Source organism: Molothrus ater, chromosome 14 (genome assembly GCF_012460135.2).
Source record: "Molothrus ater isolate BHLD 08-10-18 breed brown headed cowbird chromosome 14, BPBGC_Mater_1.1, whole genome shotgun sequence".
Taxonomy (NCBI): domain Eukaryota; kingdom Metazoa; phylum Chordata; class Aves; order Passeriformes; family Icteridae; genus Molothrus; species Molothrus ater.
The window spans coordinates 19,793,429-19,813,742 of NC_050491.2; the positions used below are offsets into that span (position 1 = coordinate 19,793,429).

The 20,314-nt window shown below is 55.9% G+C and overlaps 1 protein-coding gene and 1 long non-coding RNA gene across 2 annotated transcripts; one reads left to right on the forward strand and one right to left on the reverse strand.

Annotated features, from left to right (window-relative positions):
* Window positions 1-6,572: 6,572 nt before the first annotated feature.
* On the reverse strand, window positions 6,573-9,929 carry ZIC3 (Zic family member 3). The gene is made up of 3 exons (XM_036401850.2): window positions 8,894-9,929; window positions 8,085-8,248; window positions 6,573-7,625 (listed from the first exon to the last, which is right to left on the reverse strand). The coding sequence occupies exons 1-3, from the start codon at window positions 9,927-9,929 to the stop codon at window positions 7,443-7,445; spliced, it is 1,383 nt and encodes a 460-aa protein (XP_036257743.1). The 3' UTR covers window positions 6,573-7,442.
* Window positions 9,930-11,728: 1,799 nt separating this feature from the next.
* LOC118698805 (uncharacterized) lies at window positions 11,729-19,530 on the forward strand. Its single transcript, XR_004981952.2, has 3 exons — window positions 11,729-11,883; window positions 18,637-19,067; window positions 19,199-19,530. It is a non-coding gene; the product is annotated as an uncharacterized LOC118698805 (long non-coding RNA).
* Window positions 19,531-20,314: the final 784 nt, after the last annotated feature.

The following is a 20,314-nucleotide window of genomic DNA, read 5'->3' on the forward strand; positions in this document are numbered from 1 at the left end:
TTGCATGTTTAAATATTTATAACTATGTTCATAAAACCACATGTTTGCTCTCCTAATGCTCTAGTGATGTTGTTTATGAAATGCAGTATTTCTCCAATGCCCCTTCCTCGCGTCAGCCTCTCCACGGAGCGTGATTTAGTCCCGTTGCTGTACTCACAACCAGCTTTTCTGTAAAAGACTGGCCAAGATGAAGAACAGAAAACCAACAAAAAGAAGAAAACACATTTTCAGGGCATTAATGTTTCACTAATACATATGTAATTTTATACTTTGTAGGGGGCATTTATGTCAGTTTAATTTTTTCAGTGCAATTTATTGTCAATCTGGAAGGGAGCTATTTCTTACTCTACAGCAAAATTACAAAATCTAGAAATATAAGTGTGATACAACTAAGGTGCTGATATAGACTATTGTTCTATTTTTTTTTTTCCTAGTTCGGATGAAAATTAAATAATAACAAAGAACTTTGCTTTAATACTACAATTGCTCAAGTTTGTGTTAAAAATTTCTGGAGTTTTGAGTTATAAATTTTTATAAAGATGATCGAATAGACGTGGTCTGAAACTGGGACTTTTAGAAGAGCCCTCTGTGGTCTTCTCCTCTGTCCTCTGACTGCAGACATCATGACATAGCTTACAGGGTCCGTTCATGTTAAACATACAGAGAGACCACGGCTGTGAGACAAGGCTGCCAGAGCTCAGCCCCACAGCAGCTCTCCGTGCAGGACCAGGAAATTCTTTATCCAATCATAATTCTAAAAATGCCCCATGTAATCTCATAGTTTAAAAAAGGAGCTAATGCTTAATTTATTTTTTTATTTTCTTCTTCTTTTTTTAAAAAAATATTTCCGAACAGAGATTTTTAAAGGGAACTCCTCTGAAATCAAGTCCTCAGCAACATAAAGTGAGCAGCAACAGAAAGGGGTTTTTTTTAACCTCAGCTCAGCATCCTCCCGAAGGTATGGGGAGTGTCTTCAAGGCACATTTTCAACTCCTTTGGTCTTTGCCTGCCTTCTTCTGCATCAGCAAAGAACAAAAAGGAAACAGAAAAAAAGTAGCAGATTGCAATGACACATTGGCATCTCATTTTGAAAATAAAATGAGTGCTGCAAAGCCATTAAAGTAAAACATTCTACTTGCTGTATTATTTTAAAATACTCCTGTGGGTCAAGATTAAAAATTAAATATATATTTTACCACGGCAGTTTTGCCAATTTTTACAATGTTGGCAATAGCCTCATTTTAAAAAATGTAAGTCAAGCCCTAGAATCATGAAATTTACCCAAAAACTCGAGCTCACTTTAAAAGACTTAAAACGTATTTTTTAAAGAAAGTTAAGTGCCCCTTTGGCCTTGAAGTTGTCACTGGGGGTGGGGTGGGGAAACAGCAGCAAAATAAATTCTGCACAGTGAAGCCCTGAAAAATAAGAGACAAAGGGAAAAAAATGGTGCATTTTCTTTTCTTTTATAATCTTGTAAAATTGAGCAAATCCATTTCAAGTGCGCCTGGCATATGATTTTAAAATATTTATGATTCGCAGAAAGTTCTTGCAGCATCTTCTTTCTAGTAAAAATAAAAAATATTGCAGGGAAATGAGTATTCTGGGGAACATCTGCCTTCCTCACCAGGAGTCCTTGGACCAGTGAGCAACTAGAGACCATCCTTGCAAACTCTGCACTCTGCATGACTCAGAGAAACTTTACTCACATCACCTGCTGCATGAAGCTTTTTCTTTTAATCAAAGATAATATCTGACTCCGAATTAAAATGTTTCTGATAGTTAAGACTGAGTTTCACCAATCTCAACCTAAGCTTTACATTTTTTCTTGAATTTAGCAATAATCCCTGAAAAACTCAAGTCCATGGATTTAATAAATGCAAACAAAAAAAAGTTTATTTTCAGTAAGAATATGCTGAAGTAGTGGAAACCCTAAATCCAACAGCATTCTACTTACACGGGTAAAAAAACAAACAGGACAAAATCAAAATAAGCACAAAAGCAAACAAAAAGAACAACGTATTTCTCAGAACAAGAATTATGCTATGTAAATTACAGAAAGTGGCAAAAATACTTTAAAAAATAACCAACACCAGATTTTGCCCTGAAATAAAGTCTGAGCAAAGCTGAGACGAATTTAAAGAAGGTATAGATTAGTAATAGTTTATGTCAGGCAAAGACTGTAGGTGAATGCCCTGCCTCTCAACCCTTCGGACAGAGCTGGATTTCCCAAAGTGGCTGTTCTGTGTGGCACACAGATGCAGCAAGCCCACGGCCAGAAGAAACCAAATGCTGCTGTTTCCTACCCTGCTGTGGCCCTGCCAGGCTGCCCAGCAGGCTGCGGATAAAGCCCCAGAGCCCTTTCTGCTCCGAGGCCCTGTGCGGCGCTGCCATCCCGCACCTGCCCTGGGGCAGGGCACGTCCCTGCACAGAAGGACACCCTCAGCACCTTCCCCCCTGCCAAGCCCGCCGAGGTGCCCTCCCACAGCACCTGGGGCACACCGGGACAGGCTGCTGGGAGCCGGGGGCCCAGGGGCTCTGCCCAGAGCCCTGCCAGGAGCCATTTTGTGCCTGCAGAACCCCACAGGCCTAGACTGGATTATACGGTGCTCTGAAAAACAATACAGCAAGGAACCAGCCCTATTCTGCACGTATCCTTCACGATGCTCGCACATCAGGCTCTGCAGCTTGCCCAGCCCCTGCCCAGCAGCTCGGCCAGTGACTTTCCCCTCTCTGAGCCTCCCTGTCCCAGGCCAGGACACCTTGCCCAGCGCGCACAGGAATGAATCCCCAACGTGCAGGCTGCATCTCCCTCAAAAGAAACTCCACGTATCGCTCATTTCAAAGTCGAGCCTTGACAATTTCAAAGCTGCCACTATTGAACAAGTTGCCAAAACAAAATCATTCAGCTAAACTCTTTTTTTTCCCAGCTCTTTTTATTAAAGTTTCTTTTCACACAAACATTTGAAATGGATAAACATTACCAAAGTATCAGCTAAAAGAAAACCTAAGCAGCACACAACCTTCGTTACTGAGAATAAAATTACCATCTAAATATTAAAATATATCTGCGCCTCTTTTGACAACTGCCTCCTCCAGATTCTGCAGGGGGTTTTTCCAGGACTAGAACAGAGCAGATGTCTGTAAAGCCATCCTAAACCATCTCCTATCAGGTCTGCAGGGCAGGTCCTTGCTTTGCCATTCTCACTCACCATTGCAAGCTCTTACAAAAGCATTTTTACTGCCTGCAGTTATGTTCAGGTGAGCAGGCATTAGCAAGACAGATTATATTTTTATCCCATACAAACAGCATAGAAAGGTTAACTAAATGTCTTAGTTCAGGGGATGTACAGATTAGTCACTACAATACAAGCTATTTCATTCTGCATGCTCCATTATAAAATTAGATTTCTCAAAGAATACAGGCTTTCTCTGGAATTTCACCTCTCCAAACCAGGAGTGCATCTCTGCAGAAATATTTTCCTTAGAGGTGATCACAGTAACAAGCATAAATAACAAGGATGGTTTAGCAAACAATTCTCAAAGTTACGCTCAGTTAAAAAAGCTAGTGTTAGTATATGATGCTTTTAATCGGAGAACATTATATTAAAAAAATAAAATGCAAACACACAATACTACACCCTATCCACCACTTCGGAGCTTTACAGCAAACAGATTTGTAACAGAAACTTAATTCCTGATGCTGTAAGGCTGAGACACTTGAACACAACCTGATCAAAATGCCTTCAGGACTCTGCCTTCACACAGTGTGCAACCACTACATGCTAATGGCAGGCACAATGCTTGGAAACAAAAATTTTTTTCAGAGGATTACACTAGACACAGAGACAGATATGCAAAAACAATGATACCAAAGGAATCAAAATGTTCATGGCTCATAAAGCATGGTAGAGATGGAATGGCTCCAGTTCATCGCCTGCCCCTGCTTAGATTCCTTATAGCAAATGAATCAACATTACTCCTTTAAGAAAACCATCCCGAGTTGTGTTCATCTGGGGACAAATCCACCTAATCCCGCTCATACAAGCAAGCACAGCAACTTCAAGGGAGCTGCTAGCTGGGAGAGGCCAGCAGAACATGTCCCCTGTTTGGGAACAGTCCTGGGACTCTTCTGGGGGTGACACAAGTCCCATTTTCGTGACACACTAGAAGCTGAGCTGACAGGGCACCTGTCCTGTCAGTACTGTCCTGCCCTGGTCAGCTTTGTAATGGTTTTGTCCAAACTGCGAGCACAGATCTCCACTGCAGGCCCTGGCTTTGAAAATCATGAGCTGTCTCTCCTTAACTCACAAAACCAGCCTAAGACATCCAGGAGAGAAGGTATTTCCCATTCCAGAACTCTCTGTATCTCCCTGCAACTAGCAAGGGTAAGGAACAGGAACTTTTAAACTCTTTTTACAAAAAAAACCCTTTTTACTTGTCCCTGAAAGCCGAGGACTAGGCTGCAGGGAGAGACAGCCCTTCTCTGGCGTCACTCCGCGGTCTGAGCCAGCCGCAGCCGGTGCCGGGCAGAGGCGCTGGCACCAGCACCCACCGCACACGGTTCACGCTCGGGAGGCACGGCCACGGCCCCTGCCCCACCTCACAGCGCTGCACCCTGCGCTGCGAAAGCGCTTCAGGGCCAAGCAGGTCCCCTGCTCTCTCTAAACCCACCCCAAATCCATTGCTTCATGTCGTATCACACACACACACACAGAGCTGCACCTGCCCAATCCATGCCCCATTTCTGGAGGGCTGCAGAACGGCCTAGGGGGACGCGGGACCTCAGTGGGGTGCAGTCAACAGTTTGCTCCACTCTTCTGCAAACTGGCTGCAGGCCCTGTCTGGATGGGGAGGCCCTGTCTGGTGGGGGACCGGCTGTGACACCAGGGAAGCCAAGTGAGCCAGGATGCTGCTTTTAAGTCCTGGCTATAAAAATGGCAGGGGCAGTGCTGCCAGTTGAAGGAAGCACCTGCGGGGGCAGGCAGGAGCGCAGCTTTGCCAGCATGACCCAAAGCCCCGGGGACCAGCCAGAGACACTGTGGGGCCAGAAACGGCCCCTACACTGATCCTCCAGTGAGGCCGCTACTCCCGGGTCCGAGACGCTATAACCTCCCAGCCACGGCTCCCCAGGCAGGACAACCCCAGCCACAGCAGCGGCCCCACCGTGGGACGGCGCTCCAGGCCCTCCCGCGGAGCCCAGCGCGCCCCGCGCCTCCCCGGCTCCGAGCAAAGCAGTAACGAAACCGAGCCTACCGGCACCTTTTCCGAGCCTGGCGCGGTCCGGAGCAACGCAGACACGACCCAGGTGGGTGTCCGAGGAAAACCCGGCGGCCCCCGGTGGCTCCGCTGCTCCTCGCCCGCCGCGGTGCAGGGCGGTCCCGCTCGCCCCCCGGGCCGGACCCGGGCCGGCAGCGCTCCGCGTCCAGCCACGGGCCGGGCTCTGCGCGCAGCGAGAGAAAGACTTCACAGCAAAAGAGAAGCAGACATCCACGTCTAGCCGGGACACCTCCAAGGGAACTATTTTAAGGGGCCAGTGGGGATCTCGGGGACTTTTTTTTTTTTTTTAGCTGTGCAGCTGCAGAGGCTGCAATCCACTTTTCTCCTGTCCTTTTCTGCCCGAGAAACCTTTCTTCCTTTTTTTTTTTTTCCTACCTTTGCAGGAAGGAGAGGGTAAATTTGCTCAATGTAAATTTCAAAGCATGCAAGGTTCCGCGGGTTGCTCGCCCGAGCGGCCCCTGCGGCAAGAGGAGGGGATGGGCCACCCCTCGTCCTTCCACTGTGCCCCCCGTCAAGTTCAAGACGGGCCGGTCTGGGGTCTCCCCGGTCAGCGAAGGTGCGGCGGCCGTAGCGCGGGTCCCTGCCTGCCCCCGGGGCTGGGCTCAGCCCGCGGCAAGTCCCTACTGCCGGACGGGGATGCGGAGCCGAGCGGCCGGGCCGGGCTGGCCGTCGGCGCTCCCGCTCAGCCCCGGCCGGCCCGCCGGACAGCCGGCGCCCTCCGGCCCGCGGTGCACCGCGATTTCCACCGTCGCTCTGCTTGCTTGGGGCTCCTGTGCGACGCCGGGAAGTTTCTCGGGGGAGATGTTTGATCTCGATCCCTCTCCTGAAGACGGGAAGGCTTTTCCGCATCCTAGTCAGAAATAAAAACAGAACAAAACAAACCAGACGATAACGGAGGCAGTCCCGCCCGCCGCTCGGTCCTCCCGGGCACCCCCCGGCAAGCAGCCCGGTGTCGGCACGGCTGCCCGGCCCCGCATCCCCGCGCTGCCCCGCGCGGCTCGGTACTCACTGGGTACTCACCCGCTACTCACCGTCGGGACCGCCCCGTCGAGGCGGCCCCCTGCCCCCGTGGCTGCTCCAGCTCGCCGGCGCCGTGCCCCGACCTCGGCCCGCTCGCGAAGCCGCTGGGCGGTGGAGGGCGGGGACAAAGGGACAGCGGAGAGCGGCGGCGAGGAGGGGGCTCCCACCGGCATCGCCGGCTCGAAAACAACGGCCCGGCCCCGGCGGCAGCGCCGGCCGGGCCCGCCACGGCACCCGCGGCTGCCCCGTGCCCCGGAGGAGGTCAAAAACGGCTCTTTCCAAAACAATAAACTTTTAATGCTAAAGCAGTTATAACCAAAAGCTGTACAGAGTTGGAATTTTTTTGTTTGTTTGTATTTTTTTGTTAGAAAACAATTTTTTCTCCCCCATAAATATTGTTCAGTTCCCGGCACTTTGTATCAATATTAAATTACGAACGATAAATATGGCATCATGGGTATGTATTTACAAAAAAAGTTATTACAAAAAGGCAACTGTTATACTAAACGTCACAATCTGGGCAGAATAAACACCACATCCTCATCCTGAAAAATACTGACCGACCCCATCAGACGAGAATACATTCACAAGTGTAATGCTTGGAGAGAGAAGGAGAAAGAGAAGAGCAGAGAAAGAAGCAGCAGGAGAGCTAGAAAGGAAAGTTCAAGACATAACAGGACTTTGGCACGGTTTAAGACTGTAAGTTTAAACAATCACCACTAAGGCGAAGGAGAATTTTCATCCTCATGTCAACATCCCACCGAAAGAAAGAAAAAAAAAATAAGAAAAATAAAGTAAGTGGGGAATTGGAGGAACAGAGACTCAGGCAAGGTGGGGGGGGGTGAAAATCAAAGAAACGACTGAGACTGAAAAAAAATGACAACAAAAAAAAAAAAGAAATCTAATCCTGAGAAAAGGACATGGCTAGTCCAGCGTCTGGGCTTGCAAAAAAATAGTAATAATTATAATATAATAATAAAAGACCCCCCTCCGCATCCTGGCAGTTAAGTAGGTGTAGCCCTATGCGGTCGTCGGTGTGGAAACTCCATTTCCGTGGGAGCGAGCTGCAGTTGGCTTGGTTTGTCCTTTTTCTTTCCTCGTTCCCTGTGCATTTGGTCCAGTCTGTGGCCGGGCAGCAGCTGCCTTCACACATACCACTCATTAAAATTGGGGGGCAGTCCAGGGTTATGGCCGGGGTTACTCTGCAGGGCGGCCGGCGGCGTTTTAGTGGAGTCCTTACTGCCGGCGGAGCCCACCGCAGGGGGGGTGGAGGACTCGTACCCCGAACTGGCCGCAGGGGAAGAGTCCGACCCCTGGGATTCGTGCACCTAAAACCAAGAGGCAGAGATGGGAGCGAGCTCGGGGCCTCCGCCAGGCCGCTGGGCTGCTCCTCCGTGCAGGAGGCGCCCTGTGAGCAGCGGCTCGGCCCTGCCCGGCCGACAGGCAGCCCGTGCCCCGCGACAAACGCCGGCCGTGGCCCCGGACTCGGTGCAGCATCCCCGCACGAGGGGCCGCAGCCACGGGCGAGCCTGCACTGGCACAGCCTGCCCGCACCGAGCCCCGCTCCGCACCCCGGGCAGCGCTTGCACCGGGGGCGGCACGGAAAGAAACTACGCCATTTCCCCGGGCTGTGCTCCAGCCAGAGCCCAGACAGCGGGGACGGCTCGGGCCGCGCTGCGAACACGGAGCTCAGCTCTGCCCTGCTCTGGGGGAATGAGCCCTGAGCACACCAGCGACTGAGCACCGCTGCTCAGGGAGGAAAGGGCTGGAGCACTGCGGTGATTTACCTTCATGTGTTTCCTAAGTGAGCTGGGGTGGGTGTAGGATTTGTCGCACACCTTGCAGATGTAGGGCTTGTCCGAGGTGTGGACGTGCATGTGTTTCTTCCTGTCACTGCTGTTGGCGAAGCGCCTGTCGCAGCCCTCAAACTCGCACTTGAAAGGCTTCTCACCTGTGAAATTTAGAGACGGTGAAGGAGGGCCGTTCCCCTCTCCATCCCCACCCGCCTCCTCCCAGGACAGCAGCTGCCCTGCTCGCCCCACCTTATGGATGCACAAGCACCACAACAAATGAAGAAGGGGAAGATGGACGGCAAGATTTGTTACGTGTCGGATAAATTTGGATCAGCCTTTATGATTTTTAACTCACCTCCCGCCAGGCCCACGCTGGGCTCCAGCAGGGAAGGCGGCTGGGCGAGCTTGGGAAAGGAGACCCGAGATAAATTCAGCGGCTTGGACAGCTTTACAAGACCTACTCGAGGATACAAGCCAAAGTACGTTTGCTTCCAGCCTTCCCCCTCTCTTCCCTCCACCCATGCAGGAGGGCTGAAGGAAAGTCGGGGATGCAAATAAAAATACTTTGACAAAAGTATCGCCGATTTAATTAGAAGAGACGCCAATCAGGCCTAAAAATAAAAATAAAACAGGAGCGGAAGTCACCGAAAATGAGATTTCATTAGCATTTCTATGGTTCCCTCCTCTGCGGAGGCCGAGAGCGGAGGCAGCGCCGTGCAGCCGGCGGCCGCCGGCCCAGGCGGTCCCCGCAGCCCCCCGGAGCCCCCCGTCCCGGCGGGGGGACACACGCACACGGGCCTTACCTGTGTGCGTCCGCTTGTGAATCTTGAGGTTCTCGGAGCGGGCAAAGATCTTGCCGCAGCCCGGGAAGGGGCACGGGAAGGGCTTTTCCCCCGTGTGCACCCGAATGTGGTTCACCAGTTTGTATTTCGCCTTGAAGGACTTGCCTTCCCGCGGACACTCGTCCCAGTAGCAGATGTGGTTGTTCTGCTCCGGCCCCCCGACGTGCTCCATGGTGACATGGGTCACCAGCTCGTGCATGGTGCTGAAAGTCCTGTCGCAGCTCTTCTTGGGCCGGCTGAGCTGGCTCTCGTCGAGCCACTTGCAGGACAATTCTTGCTTGATGGGCTGGCGCATGTACCGAAAGAAAGCGCCGGGGCCGTGGTGGTGGTGGTGGTGGGCCGCCACGTTCATGCCCATATTCATATTCATGTGGTTGTAGTTGTGGAACTGGGCTCCGGCGTAAGGGTCCGTGCGGGGGCTGGAGACGGCCCGGTAGGGATCCGGCCGCCCGAAGAGGTCCCCGCGCAGCCCCAGGTGCATCTGCCCGTTGTCCACATGCCCGTTGGGGGACGTGTGGCTCGGACTCTGCTCATGCAGCCCAGGGAAGAGCAGGTAGCCCGGGGTGTCCGGGATGCCGCCGGGGCCGTGCAAGCCGCCGGGGGAGCCGCCGAAGAGCCCGTGCTGCGCTGTGCCGGAGGCGGCGTCCGCGATGCCGGAGCCGCGGTTGCGGAACAGAAAGTCGCGGGTGGAGTTGAAGGCGGCGGCCCCGCCGTAGGAAGGCACCTGGCCGGCGTGGTGGTGGTGATGGTGGTGGTGGCCCAGGGCGCTGGCGTAGCCCGGCGCCTGCGGCGTGAATGCCGAGCTCTGCCCGGCGGCGAGGTCGTGCGGGGCCGCGTTCAGCTTGAAGGCAGCGGCGTGCGAAGAGTCCCCGAAGGGGCCCAGCCCCATGCCGCCGCCGCCGGCGTCGCGACCCGGCATCTCGTGGTGGCGGGGCGCCGCAAAGCCGCCCACCCCCAGCGCCGGGAACTGCGGCCCTCCGTCCAGCAGCATCGTCATGGGCGCGGGGCCGTCGGCGCGGCAGCAGCCTGCCCGCCCCCCTCCTCCTCCCGCCCGCCCCCAAAAAAGTACAAAACCACCCCAAAATGCACCCCCGCTCCGCCCCCCGCTGCGGGCAGGCGCGGTCCCGGCCGCGGGCGGGCAGCGAGGCGAGCACCCCCCGGCCGGCACCAAAAACAAAACAAACAACAACAACAAAAAACCAAACCAAAAAAAAAAACCGAAAAAAAAATCCCAGAAACAGAACCACAAAACCCAAAACAGCCACCCGCCCCCCGCGCCGGGCCGGGCAGGGCGGCGCAGCAGGGCGAGGAGGCGCGGGGCGGCCGCGCTCCCGCTCGGCGCCGTCGGGGCACTGACGGGGCGCCCGTCCGCGCCTCGCACATAAACCAACCCCGGCCCAGACCGCGCCGCGCCAATGGGGAGCCGCGCGCCGCCGGTCACCTGACCCGCCGCCCGCCGCCCCATTGGCGGCGCCGCGCTTGATTGGCACGCGCCCCGCGCCGCCGCGGCCGCTGATTGGGCGCGCGCGCCCCGCAGGTAGAGCGGGGCCGGCCGGGGGGGCCCGGGGCGGCGGGAGCCCCGCGAGTGGGGCGGCCCTGCGCGTCCGGCCGCGTCCCGCTGCTGTCCCGCCGTGTCCGGCCGTGTCCCGCTGCTCTCCCGCCGCGTCCCGCTGCTGTCCCGCTGCTCTCCCGCCGCGTCCCGCTGCTGTCCCGCCGTGTCCGGCCGTGTCCGGCTGCGTCCCGCTGCTGTCCCGCTGCTGTCCCGCCGTGTCCGGCCGTGTCCCGCTGCTGTCCCGCCGCTGTCCCGCCGCGTCCCGCCGTGTCCCGCCGCCCGTGCCCTGCCAGCGCCGCCCCACGCCGTGCGGGATGCTCGCCCCAGGCGGCGCGGCGGGGAGGCGTAAAGCCGCTGCAAAGCCGCCGCGCTGATTCAAAAATAAAATTTAATTAAAAAAAAAAATAGCTAAAGCCGAGGCTGTTTAGAGTTTATTTATGTATATATATATATATACATACATTTATATATAATCATATATACTTTATATATTTGTTTTCTTTTTCTGTCCATTTTTATCTTTACTGATTAAACGCGGGAGCAGAACCGCCCGCAGTGTGCGTGCGGAGCCCGCTCCTGCCCCTCAGCCTCGGTGCGCAGCGGGACCGCGCCGGGGCTCACCCCGCCGGCCGAGCCCAGCCCCTTTCCCCCCTCGCTCCGTCCCCCACCCCCTGCCGGCCCGCGGAGCGCGGCCAGCAGCGCCCGGCACGGCGGCTCCTGCCTCGTTTTTCCTACTCTCGTATTTTCTTTTCTTTCTTTTCTTTCTTTTCTTTTCTTTCTTTCTCTCTCTCATTTTTTTCCTTCTTTCTTTCTCTATTTTTCCCCCTTTATTTTTTTTTAATTTTTTAAATTTTATTTTGCAAGGGAAACGTTCTGCCTTGGAATAATTATCGGTTGCAGACAGCGCTATAAATCCACTCATTTTCTGTTCTGGAAAGCATTTGCAAAGAACTATGGGGAGCAAGAGTGGAAATAAAAGGCAGAAAGAAAGATGGCTGTAATTGTAATATCCTGAGGTTTGCTGAGCCCCCAAGTCTGGCTATTGGGCTGGTCTCAGGCTCGCCGCCGGCTCTCTGCAGGAAACGTAAAATCTGATCAAGTTCAGAGACGCATTGAGAGCCCGCTTCAAGCAGCTCTTTATAACCGCGGCCCTTTCACATTCTTCCCCCAATCAGCCCCGGGAAAGGCTTCGTCTTCTTTATTTTAAGGTTTGTAGGGAGCGAGTAAAAGAAAAATTAAAAAAAAAAAAAAAAGAGGAAAAAAAAAAAAAAAGAAGAAGAAAGAAAGGGGAGACAAAAAAGCCACCGATATAAAATGTCCCCGAGAGATAGCACCGGTACCCGTCAAACACTCAAATTTCCCAGGCCACAGCCGCCAAGAACAGTCCTAAAGTTGGAAGGTGAGTCCGCCGCTGCCGTTGGTGCACGATGGCAGCAGAGCAGGAGGCGGGAGCGCGGGGACCCGCCCTGGGGGCACCCACCGGGGACCCGCCCTGGGGGCACCCACCGGGGACCCGCCCTGGGGGCACCCACCGGGGACCCGCCCTGGGGGCACCCACCGGGGGCGGTCGGGGCCGCCTTTTGCTCTGCCCCGCAGCCGCGGCCGTTCCGCGGGAGCCGAGGGGGCCGCAGGAGCGCAGCCTGAGCCCGGGTGCCGGGGAGCCGGGGCAGGGCCCGGCACAGGCGGGGAGAGCCGGGGACAGCCGGGGACAGCCGGGGAGAGCCGGTGCGCGGCCTGCGGCCCCCGGGGCGAGGGGCGAGGCCCGACCCCCCTTGCTGCTCCCCCGAGCTCTACCTGCCTGTCTCCGGAGGGCTGCGGCGGGGTCGTTCATTACCTCCCGCGCATGTAGGGCTTTCTCGACAACAACCAACCCCACAATAAAAATTAAAAAAAAAAAAAAATACAAAGAAAGAAAGAAAGGAAGGAAAAAAAAAAAGGCCGGGGGAGGGGGTGCAAATTCAATTATTCCCGTCAGCTGAGTGTCGGGGAGGGCAGCGCCTCTGAAGTCGCCGACCTGGAGCGACCGAGGGCGACTGACCCCTGCTTGTGCAGAGGCCTCACGTGTGGCATTGTGTCCCCAGTGGGGGGACGCGCCGGGGCCGGTGGCGGTGCCGGTGCCGGTGGCCGAGCGGCGCTGCCCGCCCGGGTGCTCACGCCACGCGCGGCTGCGGCTGCCCCGACCGGCGGCGTGGGTGTGGGCTGGGAAACCTCCGGCTCGGAGAGAAGGAGCGAGTGTGGCTCCACGGCGGCAGAAGCTTTTAAAAAATTACACTTAACTTGTTCTTCGCCTAAAAAAAATCTCGCCGCGTCGGCAACGGCGCGAACACGGGGCTTCGAGAAAAACATCCCTAGGGCTTGGGATCGGGAAGGAAAATGAAGCGATCGTAGCTTTGGACGAGAACTCCCCGTTTCGGGACGGTTTGGTGGCCACAGCCTGCCTAGCAGCTGTGTACTTGCGGATCGGGCTACATCAATTAACCTATAAATCTCTTTTTATACGTTTCCCACTTCTACTCTGCCAACTTTGCCTGGGTGTGTTCACCCGGCAGCATCCGCACTGGCGTTCTAGCACTATTTACAGCCCATCGCTTCCTGATTGGAATTTGCCAATTCGGGGAGCAAAAATTGTGTAAAACGAGGTGGGGATTTTTGGTTGTTTGGTTTTTTTTGGTTTTTTGGTTTTTTGTTTTTTTTTTTTTTTTTTTTTTTTAATCATTGTCCATATAGCCTATGATTGTTTTTCCCTTGGTGAGCTCTCGGAATATATGTGTGCATATATATAAATATATAAAATATATTTTGTACTTTATTTTATCAATTCAGTAATTTCCATTTTTATTCAGCGGTATTTCTGGCTAAACTCGATTCATTTTCCAGAAGTCGGGGTACCTCTCATCTCTTTTATTTAAAATCTATCTCAATTGCGAACGTGAAAACAACAGCAACCGGAAAAGTAGTCTCCAGGCTCCCTTTTCCCTCCGTGCTCCCAACGCGAGGATAAGGCAGAGGAAGACCCCCTGCTTTAAGTCAAGAACAAATACTGTGCAGTTCTCCCACCTTTTTGTTTTGGTTTGGTTTGGTTTGGTTTGGTTTTGAGTGGTTTTGGAACTTAAGAGCTACAACAATGTAAAATCCCCTGGGAAGCGTGCGGGTCCCTCGGTGCCCCCCGGCAGGCTTGCCAGGCCCGGGGACCCTGGGGCTGAGCGCTGGCACGGTCCCGAGAGCCTTGCCAGGGAGAAGAGCCCTCCAGCGCAGGAGCAAAACGCGGTCCCCAGGGGGTGCCCACTCGTTACGGCCGATTTTGCAGCGGGGCTGCGGCAGGTGAAGTTCAGCAACGGCCCCGGGAGTGGCAGGTCTGTGGGTCCGTGGATTTCCCTCGTCCCTTGCACCGAGGATGCGAGGAAAAGGCAGAACAAACTCGGGAAAACAGCAACAAAAGTCCCCTCGCGCTGAGCTGCGACCCGGCGGCGAGGGGAATATTCCATCCACCCTAAAGAGCTTTTAAACCGCGCTGTATCGCGGTTAAATGAATATCCTTAACAAGCGTAAAGACAAGTAGTTTTTCTCCTGCCATAAACATATTGCATCTCCGGTGTAATTATATGCAAACCAGGAGCGAACGAGACATTTCCATTGTAGCTGTCACTCAGCGGAGAGGGAAGCACATGTACATTTGAACTTCAGAGATCCGGGCTGGAGTAAACAGGTCTGAACTTCGGCAAGGGGAGGGGGCGAGGAATATCAAAGGCCAGACGAAGGCAGGCAGAAAGACTGGAGTGGCGAGGAAACGTAGGTGCCAGCGGGCTCCATCCTGCACCCCGGGGAGCCGGGCCGGCACCGACGCTGGCAACCTCGCCCGGGCACCAGGGTTTGTTGCTCGTGTTGTGGTGATGGGAGAAGTTTCCCCCTGAAATGAAGATAACCGTTCAGCTGCGCGGGAAATATGCATCGGGCTCGGAAGCGAGTGGGAAAACTACAAGGACCGGTACAAATGCTGCATAATAAATTGTGTCCTGTCGCCCAAATGGGGCCGAGGCAAACCTAGGAGTAGGGAACAACGGGTGTCGCAGCCCTGCGGGGAGCTGAGGCGGCTCCCTGCACCTTGGGGTGCCCACGCACCGGAGTCACCCCAGGAAAGGCCGCCCTCTGGAAGGGGAAAGCACCCACTCCTCATCTCCCCCACCCCCTGCCGCTCGCTAAACCATCGGTGGGAGGAACAGCGCAGACCTGCGAGCGGGCAGCGGGGGAAGCCGGGGCCTCGGCGCCCCGGCCCGGCCGAGAGCATCCGCACCCTCCGGCCGCCCCCTTGAGAACCCCCGCACGCCTCCGAGGAGCGGAGAGGCTGGGGGGAAGCAGCGAATATCTCAATCAGCGAGGAGGTGACCTGTGACCCGAAGGGTGGCTCTATTGTCCCGCTGTTGCGGGGGACACAGACTTTAGGCAGCCTTTCTGCGTGACTGAGTCCTGAGGGGCAACCGCAAGCCCAGGGCTCCGGGGAAGCATCCCGGCCTCGGGAGTCGCCGGGCCGGCACCAGCTGCCGGGGCAGAGCCGCCCCTTCCCCGGCGTGCCGAGGCCGCTGCCTTTTCGCCCCGGCTGTTTCCGAGCCCGCACCCGGAATACGCGGCCCCCTCCTGCCCTGGGCCTTTCTCGGGGAGCCGGGCGAGGCCGGGCAGACCCTCCCTTCCCAATGGCGAGCACCGGTGGGACGGAGAGGCCCCGACGGGGGACCCTGGTCGTGCAGAGTTGGGGTTTGCCATGCAGAGATTCTCCGAGGAGCCGAAGGGGATAAAGCGGGAGGAAGAATAAGGAGGGGCTGTCCCGGGAGGAGCCCTCGCCCCGGTTGTTCAGCCGCCCGGCCCCGTGAGCGGAGCGGCCGCGGCGGGGCCGGGCGCGGGGCGGCGCTGCGGAGCGGCCCTGCCCGCACACGGAGGATGCGGGGCAGGCACGCACGGGGCTCTGTCCCGGCACCAGCCCCGCTCCCGCCTCTCCCCGGGGCCTCACAGCAGGTGCAAACACCGGCGCCAAACCCGCTTCCCGGGGCAGGCCGCCCCGTTTGAAGCGGCACCCCCAGGGGCTCTAAACAGCGGTCTCTAGCTGCCGAGGGTCACCCCCAGGCAGCTGCCGAGCTCCGGGGAAGCAGATTCCAGCCCATCCTGGGCACCCTCCTCAGGCTGCTGCGGGTCCCTGAGGCGGCTGCGGGGACAGCCCGGGGGTGCCGGGGCTCCAGCGCTCTGCTCTCCTTGCCGGGAGTCCCAGGGGAGAACGTGGGGTTTCCTCTGGCTCCCAGCTCTTCTCTCCCAGCACTGGGCACAGCCGCGGCCCGGAGCTGCAGGACGGGCAGCGGGACTCGCCCTCCGTGTGGCCCCGGAGCGGAGCCGTTCCGGGCTCAGGTGGGATCTGAGGGGGGCTCAGGTGGGCCCGAGACCGGGGCTCGGCTCACGCCCTCAAGCGCGGCCCCGTGCACCGGCGGGCACACCGGCAGCGGGCACCGTGGGCGTCTCCCGCAGCCGGCATTCCATTAAGACGGGGACAGGATTTCGCCAGCCCCGATGATGTGTTGGAACAAGGTGTTGAACGATTTAAAGTATTTTAAGCAATTAAAACGACAATTTTCCACAGCTCGTCTTTCGCCGTCCTCTCTCCGGCCGCATCGCCCAGAGACTCTCCCCCGAAGGCCGGGGGGTTTCCCCAAGGTGTGGGGGAAAGAACCAAGCTCCCCTTCGCTCTCCGGCCCGGGACGCATCCCCGACGGTCTCCTTGGGTGATCTGCTCATCCCTTTTTCTCTTGTGTTCTTTTCCTCCCTGGGACAGGCGGTGCCCCCGCACAGCTGTGGGTCTGACCCGCTCCTCCTTTCGCCCCTGCCCCACTCGTTTGGCCAACGAGGGCAGCGCTCCGCAGCCCCGACGGGCTCCGGCCGCCCCGGGCGCCGTGGGTCAGCGGGGCTGGGCGGCCGTGGCGCCCGGTGGAACCGGGCTCAGCCCTCGCACGCTTCCCTGGGTTAAATAACCCTGCAATAGGAGCCGCTTTGCCCGGCAAAGCCCGCTGGAAGCTTTGGGGCCAAGGCGGGTGAATCGCAGCGGTGCGGGTGGGGCGAGGGCTTCTGCCCCAGTGTCCCCCTGTGCGCGGCTCCGGGTTGGCACCGGGCTGGTTCAGCCCCTGCCGGTGCCCGCGGGGCTTCGGGGACAGCCGGCTCTATTCCTGCAGCCGATATCCCCACACAGACGTGCCCTCGGGTCTGACTCCCTCCCTTCTGTATTTTCGGTATGGAATTTCCCCAGGCCCCGCTCTGCGGGACGCGGGAGCGCACCCCGGGCGCTGGGCACAGCGACGGCCCCCGCGGGACGGTTAACCCGCCTGTAAACGACGTGCTTGCCACGGGATGAAGGGGTCGAAGCCTTTTAAAGGACTTTTATTCCCCTACCCGGAGAATCAGTTCCGTAACGAGAACCTTGTCGGGAAGAGGCGGGGCAGACGGCGGTGGAAAAGGTGCCTCAAGTGACCAAGCCCGGAGCGGGCAGTGCTGGCGGGAGGGAGGGCTTGCGGCAATCTGGGCTTCGATGAGGACTGCACCAAAATTAAAATTAAAATTAAAAAAAAAAAAAAAAAGAAAAAGAAAGAAAGAAAGAGATCAAGAGAGAGAAACCAAGATAAATCCAAAACGCAACCAAGCAAACGGAAAGCCCCATCGCAGCCCAGATGAAGGCAGCTCTGTGCCCTCGCTGCGTTTCAATTCTCTCGGCGGGGCCGGCGGGCGAGCGCTGCGGGCAGGGCTGCCCGCGACACTGCACATCCTCTCAAGTTTTCAAAGCCTGGAAACAGCCATTTCCCGCTACCTTCGCCCGTTCCCCAATAGCTTTCAAGGAGTCCACGTTTATTTTAAAAACTCTTCTGAGAGCCGTAGTAAATTGAGTTTGCTTGTAGCTACAAAGGAGAAAGTTAAGCATTTGTCTATGTTGTTGTATAGGCAGCCAGTTGTTTTAATTAAAGGGTGGGGATCCGTGATATATACACCAGATAAAAGCAAATGCACAGAATAAACTAATTAAAACATTGTGTTTGGAACACATTTTATTTCTTTTTTTGATCTTAGTTGTGTTTTAAAGAAATGTCAGCGCACTATAAAGCAACCTTATTTCCCTTATAGTGTGCGGCGCTTTTCAAAGGCTAGTGTGATATATTTTAGAAAAGAAATCCCGCTGTGAAAGCTTGCGTGTCTTCTCTTTACCAAACTAAGCTCTTGTCAATCATGCCAAGGCATAACCAATCACCAAGTCCCTTTTTGGAAAGCAGCTCATCCCGCTGTGCTTTTATATATCACACCGCACATGTTTAGATGCATTTTTACTATCACTTCAGGAGCGGTGACTGATGAGAGCGCAGTTACAGTACCGGCTTCCCCAAACGCCGGAGTTATTAACAATTTGCCTGGCTATTGTGTGCGTGTCTTTCTCTCCCTCCTCCCTTCTTCCTGTCTCACGTTGCCTCTATTTGTCATGGACACGAAATGCAGGGAATATTGGGTGCGGGGGTGGCGGTGGGGGTTGGCTTGCCGAGGTGCCCATCACCTGCCCGGGAAGGGGTGCCAGGATGGTTCGTGGCCGCCCAGCCGCGGCTCGGGGCTCTCCCCAGAGCTCTGTGAAATAATAAGGACGCCCCACCTTGCAACGCGCTCGACCTTTCCACGCCCAGCTGAGGAGAGCCCCGGTGCGGTCCCCGGGCCCCCGGAGCCGCCGTCCCCGTCCCGCCGCTCCTGAGCCCCGCGGGGGCTGCGCGGGTCCTGCTGCGGGCAGGGGAACGGCAGAGCGGCGAGCCGTGTGTCGGGACAGGAGCCGCACCGACCGGATCGCGACAATACCGCCTGGATTTCCTCTCTCCTGAAACGCGCAGCCCCGAAACCGTTGCAGGGGCGCCGCTTTTACCTCTTGATCCCAACAGCAAGTGAGGAAAAAAATAGACATTTCTTCTTTTTGCTGAATTTCTAGACCCTAATTGAAGACAAGTGGCAAATGGTTTTTATTAAAACCCGCCTCCAGTTCCGGGCGTTTCCAGACAAACTGTGCAAACCTCTGGCATCGCGCACGTACAGACACATCCAATATTTCTCTGTTCAGTAACATATCAATATCATCTGGTTTTGTATCTCTTTCCAGGCTCAAATTTCAGGGACTCGGTTGTGCACAGATCGCCCCGGCGGGTCCTTTGATGTGACCATGTCAGAGACCACAGAAAGGGGAGTCGGGAGGGACGGCCATCCCCGACGCCCCTCCGCCTTCCAAGGCGACCTGAGCATAAAGACTGCCGATGCTCAACGTATTTACAGAGATCCCCCACCTGCCTCCATCATTTTATCTCCCAAGATTTCGCGCCGCTCGTTTGCGGGAAAGGACTGCACCTTCTCCCCAGACTTTGGGGTCTCCCGTGGTCATTGCACTGGTTTGGCTGTACCGGGAGACACGAAATTATTTTGTCATTTGCCTTCAAAACGGGGCAGATGCGGGCATTTATTCCTCTTTTATTTCTCGTTTAACTCTGAGGCAGTAGCGGCTGCTGCGTCACACCCACCCTGAAAAGACAATTACAGGTACAAATGGACCTGTGGCTTACTGGTGCAGGGGAAAAAAACTAAATATATATAATATATATTTTATATTCTTTCAATACCTGCCACTTCGATGCCGGGAGCCACCCCATGCCCTCCCATTTGCCCCGCAGGAAGAAGCTGTCGGGCATCCGCGTTGTTGCTCCGCATCCGTGGGAAGCCCCTGCGCCCATCCCGCTCGCCCGCAGCAGGGCCGGAGATCCCCACAACCCCAGAGTCACCATCCCAGGACCCCGGAACGGCGCTTGCTGGAAGTGGGGGCGAGCGGGGAACGCTGCCGGCAATGCCACAGCCCTTCCTCATCCCGCAAAGGCGTCTGTGGCTTCCAGCCTCACCCGTCTGTGTCGTGTTCCCCCCTAATTAGCATTTTTCTTTTTTAATTTCCTCCCCATCAGGCAGAGGAAAGGTCTCCCTTTTGTCCTGCATTTCCGCCTTCCCCCCAAAATTTGTCTCTTTGACCCTCCCCAAAACCGATGCTTTGAGCAGCCCTCAGGTCCATGAGATGGGACCACGCCGAGCCCCACACGTGTGCCAGAGCTGCCGTTGCATTTCTGGGGGACTCACACTGTTCCTCCCTCCCCGGGTCTCTGCCCAAGGGGACTTTGTGCCCCTTCATCCAGCTGCCAGAGGGCAGAGTTGGAGCCGGGGCTCTCTGGGGGTGTGGGTGGGAACGCGCTGAGAGGAGGGGGCTGCAGGGGCAGAGATTTCCCAGCTGGAGGGCAGTTTCTGGGACAGGAGGCGCCCTGGACCGGCACGTGTCTCGCCCATTTAGGACGCCAAGGGCTCTGGAAGTGAAGAGCAGAGCACTGGTGCGGCACTCGGCGGGCTGGGGCTGAGGGGCAGCTCCCCGGGCTGAGCACCAGCGTAAGTCCCAGCACAGACCCTGTTGTCACATGCCGAGAATCAGAAATATTGCCATTGCTGCCACTCCCGGGGGCTCAGCACAGACAGGACAGGGGTGTTTGCTTGCCCAGGGGCGCAGCCCTACCATAGCTTTGTTGGCAGAAGGAGAAGGGACCCTGCAGCAAAAGCACCTGATGGAATCACAGCAGAACAGGTACAGAGGCAGGTGCCAGGAAAGCTTTAGCATCACCTGCACAAGCCTGCCAAAGAAGTTGTTATTGGTCTCCAATACTGAAAAGATTCACTTTAAAACAGTTTTCAAATATTGCTGTTTCAAAATGCTCGATCCCTCCCCCCTCCATAGCTTTGCATTTCCTGAACCTTCA

Excerpts from the sequence above, each read along its gene's own strand:
- ZIC3 (XM_036401850.2), bottom strand. The coding sequence starts at position 9,929 with ATGACGATGCTGCTGGACGGAGGGCCGCAGTTCCCGGCGCTGGGGGTG. Across the intron at positions 8,249-8,893 it reads TCACAAGCGGACGCACACAG|GTGAGAAGCCTTTCAAGTGC; the intron begins GTAAGGCCCGTG and ends TAAATTTCACAG. Across the intron at positions 7,626-8,084 it reads CACTTAGGAAACACATGAAG|GTGCACGAATCCCAGGGGTC; the intron begins GTAAATCACCGC and ends TCTTGGTTTTAG.